General features: G+C 49.1%; 1 protein-coding gene across 3 annotated transcripts; it reads right to left on the bottom strand.

Annotated features, from left to right (window-relative positions):
- Positions 1–11,369: 11,369 nt before the first annotated feature.
- Positions 11,370–14,499, bottom strand: Bloc1s3 (biogenesis of lysosomal organelles complex 1 subunit 3). 3 transcript variants are annotated; one of them, XM_048433336.3, is made up of 2 exons: positions 14,106–14,499; positions 11,370–13,327 (listed from the first exon to the last, which is right to left on the bottom strand). In XM_048433336.3, the coding sequence occupies exon 2, from the start codon at positions 13,316–13,318 to the stop codon at positions 12,728–12,730; it is 591 nt and encodes a 196-aa protein (XP_048289293.1). In that variant the 5' UTR covers positions 13,319–13,327; positions 14,106–14,499; the 3' UTR covers positions 11,370–12,727. The 3 variants fall into 3 exon arrangements, with proteins under 3 accessions (XP_048289293.1, XP_048289294.1, XP_048289292.1); XM_048433337.3 differs by having other exon boundaries at positions 14,121–14,499; XM_048433335.3 differs by having other exon boundaries at positions 14,172–14,497.
- Positions 14,500–14,523: the final 24 nt, after the last annotated feature.

Genomic DNA, 14,523 nt, shown 5'->3' with positions numbered 1-14,523 from the left:
TGTTGTTGTTTATTATTATGTTATGTTGAGACAGCTCTGCATGTACCCATGGCTGGCCTGAAACTCAGCAGCCACTGTCTGGTAAGCCCAGCTTTGCATGGTACCTGGGACACTGCGCTCAAAGTTTAAATGTCCAGGAACTGACACTGGGGTGCATAGATGTACCGTGCAGTGCCATTTGTCAATAAGAGGCATGACAACCCAGCAGTGGGTATAGTGGCATGTGCTTAATACTCGGCTTGGAATGTTGCTGCAGGAGGATCATGATTGGAGGCCAACCTGATCCACATGAATTCCAAGTTAGCCTGGGCTACTAAGCTAGACCTTATCTCAAAACAGTAAAAGGGTGGGCTGGGGAGATGGCTGAGGGTTAAAGGCCTTTGTGACACTTCCAGATCGGAGCTTAGTTCCCGTACATTGGGCAGCTCTCTACCTGTAATTCCATCTCAGGGAGATTCTGTGTCTCTGGCATCCTCAGACACCCAGACTGACTTACACACTTACCCACAAACAGACATGTAATTATAAATGAATGAATGAATCAAACATGGCTGGAGAGATGGCTTGGCAGTCAAGAGAAATTGTTGCTCTTCGAGAAGACCTGGGTTCAGTTCCCAACACCCACATGGTGACTCAAAACTGCCTGTAATTCCAGTTCCAGGGGACCTGATGCCACCTTCTAACCTCTCCAGACAGCAGACATGCATGTGGTGCGCGTACATACTTGCTGGCCAAAACATAAAACAAATAAAGAGAGATCAAGCCTTGGTGTCAGATGCAGTTCAGATTAGCCTTGAAGATGTCACAGGCAGAGATGGAACAGTGGATTTTCACTCAGATGGGCCAGCCACTGCCAGGAACAGGAATAGAAGAGGGAAGACTTTGTGATGGGATTTAGGATCACAGTCATTCATTCCATTCACAAACTGGAGCCAGAATCCAAAGACAGGATGCCAAAAGCTGAGACAAGAGGCCGGAGTTGAAGGCCAGCTTGGGGTGTGTAGTGACATCTCATCTCAAAGAAGCAAGTCAAGGGTGTAATTCAATGGCTACACCTCAAATTCCCCAGTGAGGGGCTGGGGCATGGCTCAGTGGTAGAGCCCCTGCCTAGAATCCCCCAGTGAGGGGCTGGGGTGTGGTTCAGTGGTAGAGCCCCCTGCCTAGGATCCCCCAGTGAGGGGCTGGGGTGTGGCTCAGTGGTAGAGCACTTGCATAACATCAAGGTTTTTAGAGGAATCACAAAACACCAATGGGCAAAGGCTACAGTGGGGTCCGCTGTAGCCCCAAAGGAATACTGTGTATGGAATTCGAGACTGGAGACCAGGGACTGGTGAGCTGCTCGGCACATAATGGCACTAGCATCAAGTTTTTACAACCTGAGTTTGATCCTCAGCAATCACAGGGCAGGAGAAGATAGCCCTTACCAGTTGTCCACTGACCTTTTGTTCCATCTGTTGGAGCATCTAACAAACCAAACTACTGCCATATTCAGGAGCTGGGCTGGGCAGACATAAAACATCCCATGGCTGTATCTGCTGACTGTTGGCCTTCCTTGCAGAAGGCAGGTTAATGGGGCCCTACCCTGGGTGTCTAGCAACCTCTCCCGGCCATCTGACTACAATTCTACCCTAACTGCATGTGGCATCTGGCTGGAATGGAGTGGGGACATGGTGGGGGGCAGGCTTCACCATCCCTGCTGGGTGTAGACCTTCCAGTGTGGCTGCTGCCTGTGGCCCCTCATCCCTGCTCTATAAGGAAATCTAACAAATCCTCTGGTTCCTCAGTGAATAAGTCTCAGTTTATCTGGGGACCTTGGGAGGAAGTAGACGTTGTTTCCAGTTCCCCAAAGGAAGAGATTTTAGAAACACTTCCACGTGTATGCATGCACTAGATAAGTAAACAAACAAATACATATTTTAAAAAAATGGAAGTGACCTTTCTGTTCTGATCTAGAATATTCCCCAAACTCCCTGTTTGTGAGGAGGTGAGAATGTTATCGTCCCTACCTACAAAACCCTAAAGACAGTCCCTGATGTGTGCTCACGGTGCCCCAGAGCTCACACGGAAGGAGGAGGTGCTCCATCCTCCAGGTCTGTAAGCTTAGGTATACACTGCATGTAGACTTGTCCATTGGTGTTCCATACTCAGCTGAAGCCGGCCTTGAACTTCCCACCCCCTGCCGCGGCCTTCCACGGATGGGATGGGAATTATAACCGTGCACCTCAAAGCCTGATTCTTTTTTCTCTTTCTTTTTATATTTATTTATTCATTATATGTCATGTACAAACAGCCAAGATCAGAGCCAATGTCTCTCCTTTCGGCATATGGGTTCCTGGAAGCTAACTCAGAGCATCAAATTTGGCTGCAAACGCCTTTACCCACCGAGCCCTCTCACTACATGCCCCCCCCATTCCTCTTTTCTTTCTCATTTTAGTTTTATATAATTTCTATTTTTTTAGCTTCCTTTTTTGACCTCTGGGCTATTTACTTTCCAAATACTTGTGGTGTTTTGAGATATCGACTTGATTTTGATTTCCGCTGTGTTCCGAGAAAATACTTTGTGATATTTCAATCTTATAAACAATAGCCACGACTTGCCTTTTGACCCAGCCTTCCATCCCTACCCTTTAAATATTTGTGTTAGTTATTTGCTTACTTATTTGTGTGTGTCTATGTGTGTGCACACACTCACATTCACACGTCTGTGCCACAGCACATGCGGAGGTCAGAGGACAAGAGTCTGGTTCTCTAATCCACCATGTGGGATCCAGAGGGCCAGTTCAGATCTGGCAGGAGTCTTTTCTTACTGAACCATCTGGATGATCCAATTTATTTTTAAAAAAATTTGAAGCAGGAGACAAAATAGGATATTCAGACATACCAAAGTTCAGGAACGTATCTGCAGTGACAGCTGATGGAATGTCGCAGGAAGGCCTGGGGCCAGAAGAAGAGCTACCAGCTGGGAATGTGGATTTCCACAGGGAGAAATATAAGCCAGTCTTCAGTCTTCGAATTAAGTTTCTCTTGCACGACATTGACTATTCACCAAGAAACATGCACCTGGTATGGTCGTGCTGGACTTGGGGCCCGGCCGAGGCAGGGGAAAGCAGGAGATGAATACTAAGGAGGGACAGATCCTGAACATGCAGACGGTGGCCTCAATTTCCTGAGGTTCCCATGCCCTGTGTGAATCAGTGCTGTGTCCACTGCGGGTCATCTCTGAGGAGTCAAAGATGGAGAAGAGCTTCTAGAACATCAGAACTAAGGGCCCCAGTGGGTGAATCACCCATAAAGCCGGGCACTGGAGGACATCTGTAATCAGGACTCCCTTGGTAAGACCGGGGGCAGAGACAGAATTCTCAGGAACTTTTGGGTAACTAGCCTGGTGTAGGCAACAATGAACCAGAGACTCTGTCTCAAGCAAGGTAGAAAGCAAGGATCCGAGGCTGTCTCTACACAGGCACTGTGACACATGTGTGCCTGCACACACACAGATGAACACAATCACACACACACACACGTACGTGCACACACATACACACAAATATGCATGAACACACTCACACAAACACATACACAGATTCCTTTGTTTGCTTGTTGTTTGAGACAGCTTCTCTGTGTAGCTCTGGCTGTCCTAGAACTCCCTCTGTAGACCAGGTTGGCCTCGAACTCACAGAGATCTTCCTGCCTCTGTCTCCCGAGTGCTTGGATTAAAGGTGTGTGCCACCACTACCCAGCCACACAGCTTGTTTCTAAAAAGAGCCACAGGTATGAACCAGGTGAAAATACAGTGGAATCATCACAAAGCCTACGTGAGGGCCAGTGTGAGAGCTCAGCAGGTACAGAAGCTTGCTGCCAAACCAAGTCAGGTGACCTTGGGACCCATGTGATGGAACGAGAGAGCTGACTGCCACCCTGTGCAGGTCGCAGCACATGTACCCACACACATACAAGAAAAAAGATGTATGTAATTTAAAACTACAGACGTGCAAGTGGGAACTGCAGAGCTGGTTTCAGGGTAAGCCTGCTTGTTACTCTTCTGGAGGATCGGAGTTTGATTCCCAAGACCCACATCAGCAAGTCATCACATCAGCAAAGTCACATGTAACACCAATGCCACCATGTCTGACACCCTCTTCTTGCCTTTGAGGCTACACACACACACACACACACATGCACACACACATGCATACACATACATACACATACATACATACACACGCGCGCACACACATGCATATACACACACACACACACACACACACACAATCTTTTTAAAAACAGGCAGGTATGCTCAGCCAACTATTTTTAAAATAGATATGCTCCTGCAGCTGGAGAGATGGCTCAGCAGTTAAGAACACTGGCAGCTTTTTCGGACCCAAGTTTGGTTCTCAGCACCAATATGGTGACTCACAACCATTTGTAACTCTGGTCTCAAGAAATCTGATGTCCTCTTCTGGCCTCCTTAGGCACCAGGCACACACACTGAATAAATACATACATGCACACAGGCAAAACACTCACATAGATACTATTTTTAAAAACTAAAATAAAACTGGGTGTGGTTGTGAACACCTCTAATCTCAGCATTCAGAGGTAGTAGGGACAGAAGGTGATCTGAGTTTGAGGCCAGCCTGGTCTACTTAGTGAGTTCTAGGACAGGGCTGTTACACAGAGTAACCCTGTCTCGAAATACCAAAAAGAAAATAGAAAAAAAGAAAAAGAAAATCCAAATATATGTTCTAACAAAAATTTAAAAAGCAGTCTGAAACATTGGCACAGGTCTATAGTCCCGGAAAACGGGAGCTCAAAATTATCCCCAGGGAATTTTCTGGGTAGCCTGGGACACATGAGCCCCTGCCCCCCCCCAAAAAAAATCAAAAATGTGGATCATCCATAAGCTCTAGGTGGCAGTACTGCCCCCCAACACCCGCCAGCACAGAAAAGTAATCGTTGAAAAATTGGAACCGGAGAATATGAAGGATCAGAACCAGGCTCAAGATAGACAGACAGGTGTTGGGTGGCTTATTGTGTGGGAAGTGGCTCACTCAGCAGAGTCGTTTGTTACTGTTTCAGGGAATTCCCACAGGCAACAACAACCCGTCTTCTTAGGATTTCCAACAGAGGGCGGCAGAGAGTCAGAGAGACGCCCAGAAGGCCAGGAATAGTCTCCCACTTTAAGGATAGTGTAAGTGGGCACTGGCTTAATCACACTTAGAATCTACAGGCCATGTATACAGTGTTCACTGTGCTGGGTCTCTCCAGCCATCCAGAGAAAACTGGCCCAGGGACCCTGCGCTCACGCGGGAGACTGGCATGGGCGGCCATGAGGACATCTGATAGGTTCATTTCCATGTATCATGCGAAGTTGGCATGTACTTTGTGCTCTTGCTCTGGAGAAGGGTTAGAAGGGGGCGGGTGTCAGGCCCTCAGCCCCACCCCTGACCCCACCTAGTACCCATGCCTGCCAATCCCCTAGTAGCAGCTACAGTAATGCCTGCACCAATTACAGATTCTAGCTGGGTTCTCTTCCAACTTGGACCCAGCCAGATCCTGGTTGGAGACACTGTCTAGCCCCAACCTCTGTGTGCGTCTCTCTGTGTGTGTGTACGCACACTGTGTGTACCCATATGTGTACAGAGTACGTAACTGGGTGTCTCTTCTGTTGCTCCCACCCCACCCCACCCTACCCACCCGCCCACACCCCACCCACCCCAACCCACCCAACCCCTACACTCCACTCACCTCCCCAACCCCCTGGCCGCTGCCCTTTGCCTCACTGTGCTGAGACAGGTCCCATGGAACCGGAAGCTTCCCTTTTCTGCTCAGCAGGCTGGCTAGCAAGCTCTTGGGATCCACTGTCTTCCCCACACCCAGTGCTGGGGTTACAAGCATGCGCAGCTATGCCTGGCTTTTTACACGTGGGCTGGGGATTGGAACCCAGGTTTGCATGCTTCCAAGGCCAGTGCTCTTAGCCACTGAACCATTTTCTCAACCCCCCTCACCTCTGCTCTTGACCAACTAAGCACCCTAGTTTTTCTCCGCCTCCTGGAGTGTGGCTCATGCCTACAGCCCAGTACTTGGGAGGTGGAGGGAAAAGGGTTGCTGAGAGTTTATGGCCGGCTGGGCTCCACAGGGCATTCAAAGTCACCTTAGGCTACATAATGGCATACAGGACCCGGTCTCTAAGCAAAACAAATTCCCACCACCCCCTCCATGGAGCTTGTACGTGTGCTAGAGAAGGGAGACAGCTGTATGCCAAATAAATGAGACACAGGTCCGGGGCAGCTGTCTAGTCCTTTTCCTGTGGCTGTGAGAAAAAGATAAAGGGGTTTATCCTGGCCATGGTTTGGGGTGCAGTTCATCATGGAGGGAAGTCAAGGTGGTGAGGGTTGGAAGTAGTTGGTCACGCTGCATCCACAACAGCAAGCAGAAAAGGATGAGCCAAGCTGTCACTCAGGCCCCTTTCTGTCCCTGGTCCAGGACCCCAGTCAGAGGATGGTGCTACCCACAGTGGGCAGGGCTTCCTGCTTCAGGTAGGGAAAGTCAGATAATCCCCACAGGCACAGCAGAGGGGGGTCTCCTGGATGATCCCAGGCTCTGTCAAGGTGACAATCAGCCACAGGTCTCAGGAGGACCCACGTGCATGTCCTGCATGGCTTTTTCTCTCACCATCATGTTAAAGTCTATATTAAAATTCCTTTAATAAACCGGATGGTGAGAGCTCACATCTTTAATCCTAGCATTTGGAAGGCAGAGGCAGGCAAATCTCTGTGAGTTCATGGCCAGCCTGGTCTACAGAGTGAGTTTCAGGATATCCAGGATTGTTACACACAGAGAAACCCTGTCTCGGAAAAAAAAAAAAAAAAAGATTCCTTTACTAAGTGGACTGGAAAGATGCCTAAGCATGTGACCCTGAGTTCAGGTCCCCAGCACCCAGGTAAGTCCGGGTGTAGCAATGCATGCCTGTAACCCTGGTGCTGGGGACAGAAACGGAAAAACCCCAGGCACTGGATGACTAACCAAAACAGCAAGCTCCAGGTTCAGTGAGAGACTGTCTCAAAAGACAAAGATGGCTAGGCATGGCTGCATGCTCTGATAGCCAAAGCTCTGTGGAGCACAGAGCCAGGAGGACCAAGAGGCTGACTGCCCTCCAGCCTTGTCCAGGTTTAGGGAGAGGGGATCCCCAGGACTCCCAGTCCATCCAGTCCAGCTAAAACCCTGGGCTCCAGGCTTGGTGAGAGACTGTCTCAAGAATAGTAGTAACAGCTGATGATGACATCACTGACATGCAGACTGAGGACGGCATGCCTACGTCAGCCCCATGCTCAGATTCCTTCCCTGGGGAGACTACACAATGTCCACCCCTCCTCCAGGGTCCAAGAGGCAAGCAGAGACACCATTCCACCAAAGTTTACCCAGGGGAACCTTTTACATTGGTATGGACTTTGGTTTATTGATACAAATTTAAGATCAATTTTGTCATATGTATATTTCTACCCTTGTTTAAGGTATTATGTTTATACAGCTCATTTAAAAACATAACATATAATTTAAAATTACAGGTTAATAGTCATTTATGATAGTCAAACTTGTAGTCACGTTAGTTAGGTTTTCTAGATATGCAAAGATATAATTCAGTTAATCTTCAAAGACCTACAGAATATGGCATTTAAAAAGTTTTAAGAATTTAGACTTTTCTCGAGACATGTCTGCTTCTGGCAGCATCAATTACTTCAGAGAGGTTGATGGGCATCAAAGAAACTTGTTATGGACTTTGTCTTCAATGTGACAAGGATAGCCATTTGGGCAAGAAACTGCTCTTGCCTGGACTGCTTGATGTTATGCTGTATGAACTGGACATGCAGGACCCACAGAAAAGTGACTGCTGAACTTTTCAAAAGACTAGATGGTCCTTTAGGGTTCCTGGTTCACGGAAGAAACTGCCAGACCTTCTGCAGAATACAGAAGAAAGTGACTGATAAATTGCCAATATAGGTGAAAGAGTCTTTCAAATTTCTTGTTTCATGGAAAAGTCTGCTGTATACTATGGGCCTGTAGACTAAAGATGGATGCCCCAATGTTACAGAAGAACTCTGGGTGACTGCTCAGGCAGTGAGATATCCCTGTCAGTTCTAGAGTTTTGGAAGTTGCTTACAATGCTCTTCCTGTTTACATAGGTATTATTATATCCTTCTAAGGTCTTTGATGGAGTTAAAGATAGATAGTTATAGTTTCTTTAGTTATTATAAAAGACAAATCAGATATAAAACAGATTTACAAATAAATATTATAACTGTAATTCTTGCTTGATACCTGTTTTGTTATATGTAATTTTACTATGTTAAAGCTAAAACCTTCCTTTTTATTTAGACAGAAAGGGGAAGATGATATGGGATTCCCCTCTGTATGCTGTGAATATGTTTCATTATTATTGGTTAATAAAGAAGCTGCTTTGGCCTATGGCAGGGCAGAATACAGCAAGGCAGGAAATCCAAGCAGAGATAGAAGAGGAAAGAAGGTGGAGCCAGGGAGATACCATGTAGCTACCAAAGGAGAATGACTCCAGAATCTCACTGCTTAAACCACAGCCTCATGGCGATACACAGATTAATAGAAATGGGTTAATTTAAGATATAAGAGCTAGCTAGGAATACACCTGAGCTGTTGATCAAACAGTGTTGTAATTAATATAGTTTTTGTGTGATTATTTGGGTCTGGGTGGCTGGGAAATGAAAAAGTCTCCACTTACAGGAACCAGAGAGTTTATTATGCTTAGTTACAGATCAAGGGTGAGGGGTTATGTGCAGGAGCTGCCCAACAGGAAGGTCTGCACGCAGGGAGATGATGGCTTCCCCGTGGCTATGAGGATGGAGCCCCTCCCTACTCCTTCCCAGCCTGCAGGCTTGTGCTCTCCCTCACAGAGGTGCAGTTAGGGCAGAGCTGCAAACAGCTGCATGGGAGGAGTGGCTGGACACTCAGGTGAGGGTCTCATGCCCTCCTCACCCCTCCTTCTGTGGGGGAAGCCAAAGGTTAAGAAGCCCAGCTGTGGCGGTCTTCCTTTCTCCCTCCCTCTTTTTTTTGGGGGGGGTGGGTTTCGAGACAGGGTTTCTCTGTTTCTCTGGCTTTTCTAGAACTCACTCTGTACACCAGGCTGGCCTCTAACTCACAGAGATTCACTTGCCTCTGCCTCCTGAGTGCTGGGATTAAAGGCGGCATGTGCCACTACCTGGATGATTCTTTCTTTCTTTTGGAGTGGAGTGGTACTAGGAGTTGAACCCACAGCTGCCCAGACTCTAAGCATACACAATACCACAGAACTACAGTCTCATCCCATCCCCCAAGTTTCCCTCCATATAAGGTCAGAGACTCCTCATTAAGACATAGGGTCGCACATGTCTTTAATCCCAGCATCCACACTTAAGAGGCAGGCTGATCTCTGAGTTCATGGCCAGCCTGGTTCAAGAGTGAGTTCCAGGACAGCCATGGCTACACAGAGAAACTCTGTCTTGAGAAATAAAAACAAACAAGCAAGCAAAGATGGAGAAAAGACCAGAGGTGAGGACTTTGTTAAGTCCCGCAGGTAATTGAGAACAGAGATCTCCAGGGTAAAGACTGAGTTGGGGCCTGAGGTCAGGAGCACTGCTCGCTGGGGGAAGGGCGGGGGGAGAAGACCACCACTGTGTTACTTTGGTATACCAGGTTTGTGATTGTGTTGGGGGGGAAAGTCATAGACAGATCACATTCACTGCGTAAGGTTGTGGGAGGGGGGGCTCTGAGCAGACATGGTGTCATGGTGAAGGGAATGAACGTGAGGGATGGTGGTGATGAAGGTAGAACTGACCTACTACCCAAAATCTGTACACTGATAGCTCTGCGTATTTCTTTCTCGTGTCTTATTGCCATAGCAAAGAACTTCAAGTTGTGTTAGAGAGGATGGTAAAAGTGAGCAGCCGAGGCTAGCAAGTTGGCTCAGGGGCTAGTGGACTCTAGTGTCTAAACCGAGAAGGAGTCGCCCCCAGAGACCACCTCATATACCACAGCCGATGCGAAAGCATGAGGATTTTATTAATTCTGTCATGACAGTGTCCCTCAGCATTCGGGAAGCCTAGAGACCCCAAATAGCTGGTACAGTCTAATTTTAAAGGAGAAGGCCCCATAGAAACAAGAGGGGTTGTTCCTTGACCATTGTGATTGGCTTATTCGAAAAGGGCTAATACCAATAATTGGCTGGAGAACTATTGTCAGATCAGATGAGGTAAGAGGTCATTTTGACCCTGTTTCCCAGGGGACTGAGTCAAAACATACGTGTATGGGTAATTGTTCAGGAACTGAGTACGTGCATGTGTAGCTGTTAGGTCCTTGGTTCCCAGGGGAGGAGGGGAAGCACTAAGGCACAGAGACTGAGAGGGTTTGGAATTGTCAGAAATGACTTCAGAATTGTCTTAAAGTCATTCCCTCCTCTTATTTGGTCAAATATCTCAATCTTGAGATATTAGTAAATTTGGGGGACTAATTGGATCTGTACACAGAAATTAACAAACCAGTGTTGTAGGCCCATCACTAAGAGCACCTGCTGTTGCAGCAGAGAACTCGGCACCCACAAGGCAACTCACAACTTCCGTGACTCTAGTTTTAGGGAATCTGATGCCTCTTCTGGATTCCACGGCATCATTACCCTTCACCCGGATACACACACACAATTAAAGATAATAAATACAGCTGGGTGGTGGTAGCACACACTTTTAATCCAGCACTTGGGAGGCAGAAGCAGGGGGATCTCTGTGAGTTCGAGGACAGCCTGGTCTACAGAGTGAGTTCAAGGACAGCCAGGGCCACACAGAGAAACCCTGTCTTGAAAAACTAAAACACAAACAATTTTTTTAATAAATAAATAAATTTTCCTTTGAAAAACATATTTGTGTATGTGCAATGCATGGGTTTAGACACACATGTGCCACAGCATGTGTGGGGGGGCAGAGGGCACGTTTCGGAGGCTGGCTCCCTGCCACTATGGGTTCTTAGGTTCAGTCTCATCATCGGCCTGTGGTAGTCACCTTACCCTATGCGCCATCTCCCCAGCCTATAACCTGTCCTCTTCAGAAGTTGGTTTTTAGGGAAAGTTTGTCAGAGCAATAAAAAGCTAAGATGCTGTCTTGCAGCCCAGGACATTCGCATGCGCTGTTCTGGGGCCACCCCATTTCACCTACCTCTCTGGGATCATCACCTCACTTTCCTGGGGAGGCCATGTGATCACCCTCTTCCAAGACCAGGCCACCTGGCATTCACACCTCCCCAACATGCATGCCATTCTTTATGATTCTACTCACAGTGCCAAAAAATAAAATAAAAATAAACCAATCCCTGAAACCTATTTATAGACAATTTTATTAATGTCTCTACAGGACAGGGACTGCTATATTGTACTCTACCACAGGCACCCCTAAAAGGAGTGAATTAATTTAATATACTAAATGTATTATCAAGACAAAAATGAAGGGTCCCGATTTTCTTTTCTCTTTTCTATCTTGTTTTTTTAAAATATTAAGTACATTGGTGTTTTGCCTGCATGTTTGCCTCTAGGAGGGTGCCAGCTCCCCTGGAAATGGAGTTATAGACAATTGAAAGCTGCTATATGGGTGCTAGGAATTGAAGCCCAATCCTCTAAAAGACAAGTCAGGGTTCTCAACCACTGAGCCATCTCTCCATTCCTGGCTCTGATCTTCTAAGAGCTTTACTGTGAGGTTTTCATTTGTGTGTGTATGTGTATGTGCGCGTGTACTGAGTACAGGCGCCTATTAAGGCAGGAAGGCGGCTTGGATAAATGGGGGCTGAAGCTGCAGCTGGCTGTGAGCTGCCATCGAGGTCTGCTCCAAGAGCTGTCCAGGCCCCAGCTTCACCTTAAATAGGCCAGGCAGGTGTCTCTGAGACCCTTCTCTGGAGAAATCACCATCCCACTCACCCTTGGTCAGAAGGGAGACAGTGGAAGTGACTTCATGGGGAAATGCCTTGTCAGTCAGAGAATTTCTCTCCCACCTCCCCATCTTAGGAGTCAGCTTAGGACTGGGACAAGGAGGACCAGGCAAAAAGACAAAGGGAGATCATATGAATAGAGCCAAGAGAGTAAAGTCAGGACCCAAAGAAGCAAAAACGAAGCTGTTGTCCTCAGTGCCCAGCGAGGTCAGCAACCCACGTCCTTTCAGTATCCAGAAACCAACACAGTGAGCGGTAGGTTTTTACTGTGTGGAGTCATGTCATATAGCAGTCAAAACACCAGGGGGCGCTGCCCCAGACCAAAGGGCCTGATGGGTGTCAGAAGAGGGTTAAGGGTTACTACCCACGTAGGCCCAGCTTGGGTCCTGCAGCGGTGTGTAGAAAGGTCTCCTTGGGTCAGGAGTGGCCACCATTTGGGCATGTAAACCAGAAGGAGCCCTTTCCCCGCAAGCCTAGACCCAGGGAAGAATCGCAAAAGAAAGCTTAATTTAGGAAATAGACCAGAGTTGATGTCCACAAAACCTGGACACAGTTTTGGGGGTGGGGATCCCAGAACTGTGCTAAGAATAAATAAATCATAATAATAAAATAAAAATAAATAAATAATCGGGACAAATCAATGAAGATGCCAGGCCTTGGCTTCTGTTGGCATAAACAGTAGCATTGGGGACCACGGTGATCCGGGATCAAGGGCAGAGTCAGGTGTGTGGGAGGGGGATGACAGCGTGTCTGCCTAAGCTCTTGGTCCTGGCTCCTGCTCAGGCTCGATGCCTGGTACCCCTCGAATGTCCGGCAGCAGGCGACAGCCAGCCACGATGTCCAGGCGCTCGGCAAGCGCACAGAGGTCCCCGCGAGCCAGGCGCACGCTGTGGGCAGCTGCCAACCCCGTGGCCTGAGCAGCTGCCAGCCTCCCGGCCAGGGCGGCCACATCGCGGCCCGCACGGCGGTACACGCCGCTCACCGCTGCCGCCACATCGTGGTCCAGGCGCGTCTGGCTATCTGCCAGCCGGAGCTGCAGAAGCGAGCGCGCAGGCGCCACGGCCGGGGTCTCCTCGGTGCCCCAGGTTTCCGCCGCCTCGCGCTGCACCACGAGTGGGGGTAGGTCTCCCGGCGCCTCCGTGGGCTCGGGCTCTGGTTCCGAGTCGGTCTCCGCTGCCTCTCCGACCACACGAAGCCCCGTGGGGCGGCCGCGCGTCGGGCCAGAGGGACTCAGGTATAGCTCCTCCTCCTCCGACGAGGACGCAGACAGCTCCGAGTCGGTCTCCGCCGCTTCCCCGGGTACCACCGTCCCTGGTCTCCGCCGCCGACCCTGGGACGATGCCATGGCGCGGAGCTTGGAGAAGAGGAGCGCGAGGACGTGAGGTCCGAAGTACCAGTCCCTCCACCGTCACCCCCAGCCAGTTCCGGCTCTGCCTCAGGTTCCTCTGGTGTACACATGGGTTGGAATTCTGCATCTCAGTATTATACGTGTGTACACTGGGGAAACGGAGGACCGGCCAAGCAAAGCTTTGGTACTAAATGTGTCAGTGAGGGGGAAAAGTGCTTGTGAGTTTGACTCCCTTCTCCCCGCCCCCAGGACGGACATGGTGAAAGGCTCAAGATCTGAGGCCTGTCAAGTTGTCCAGCGACCTCTGCGCGCGCGCGCGCGCACACACACACACACACACACACACACACACACAACAATAACTAAGCAACTATAAAATAATAATAACGCCTTTAATCCCAGGGCTCGAGAGGCAGAGGCAGAGGCAGGTAGATCTCTGTGAGTTCGAGGCCAGCCTGGTCTACAATAGTCCCAGGACATCCAGAACTACACAGAGAGACCCTGTCTCAGTGTAATACAAAATAATTTTTACAAAAAGCTTTGTAACCAAGAATTCCCAGAGTCCGCCAGCACAGACCACATCCTCCACTATCCTCCTGACCAGCTCGCAGGCAACACAGGCGCCAGGGCGGACGCGGAAAGCACGACCGCTCGAGGGGACACTAACGGGGAGGGGGCGAACACTAACGGGGGGCGCTCACGGGGGACATTAACACGGGAGACGCTCTCGCGGGGACACTCACGGGGGAACACTCACGCGAGGACGCTTACGGGGGACGCTCACCGGGGGGACACTCACGGGGGGGACACTAACGGGAGACACCGACACCACAGTCCCAGAGGGCCATACCAGGTCTCCGAAGCTCCGAACCCGAGGGATTCGCCGCCTGGCGGAAGTGAGGCAGTTTTTCCGTGTGGAGTCACATGAGTCGAGCTCCGGCCAATAGGAAAGCGGTTAGACAAGTCGTTAGTTTCCGTGTCGTATTTTTTAATATTTTGCAAAATTCTGTAGGACACATGATTTTTTTTTTTTTTGTAAACTGGGACAGTCACTTGAACCAGAGACTCAGCCAATGGGAATCTCCGAAGACCCGGAAACAGCGAGAGAAGCGAAGTAAGGGCGGAATAGGTTAACGTGGGAGGCCCAAGAAGGGGCTCGATGCACCCGCCCCCTCGCTTCCGCGTCTTCAGCGCGCCTGCGG

Source organism: Myodes glareolus, chromosome 1 (assembly GCF_982192425.1).
Source record: "Myodes glareolus chromosome 1, mMyoGla1.1, whole genome shotgun sequence".
In the NCBI taxonomy this organism is placed as follows: Eukaryota; Metazoa; Chordata; class Mammalia; order Rodentia; family Cricetidae; genus Myodes; species Myodes glareolus.
This window is presented reverse-complemented; position numbering and strand designations above follow the sequence as displayed.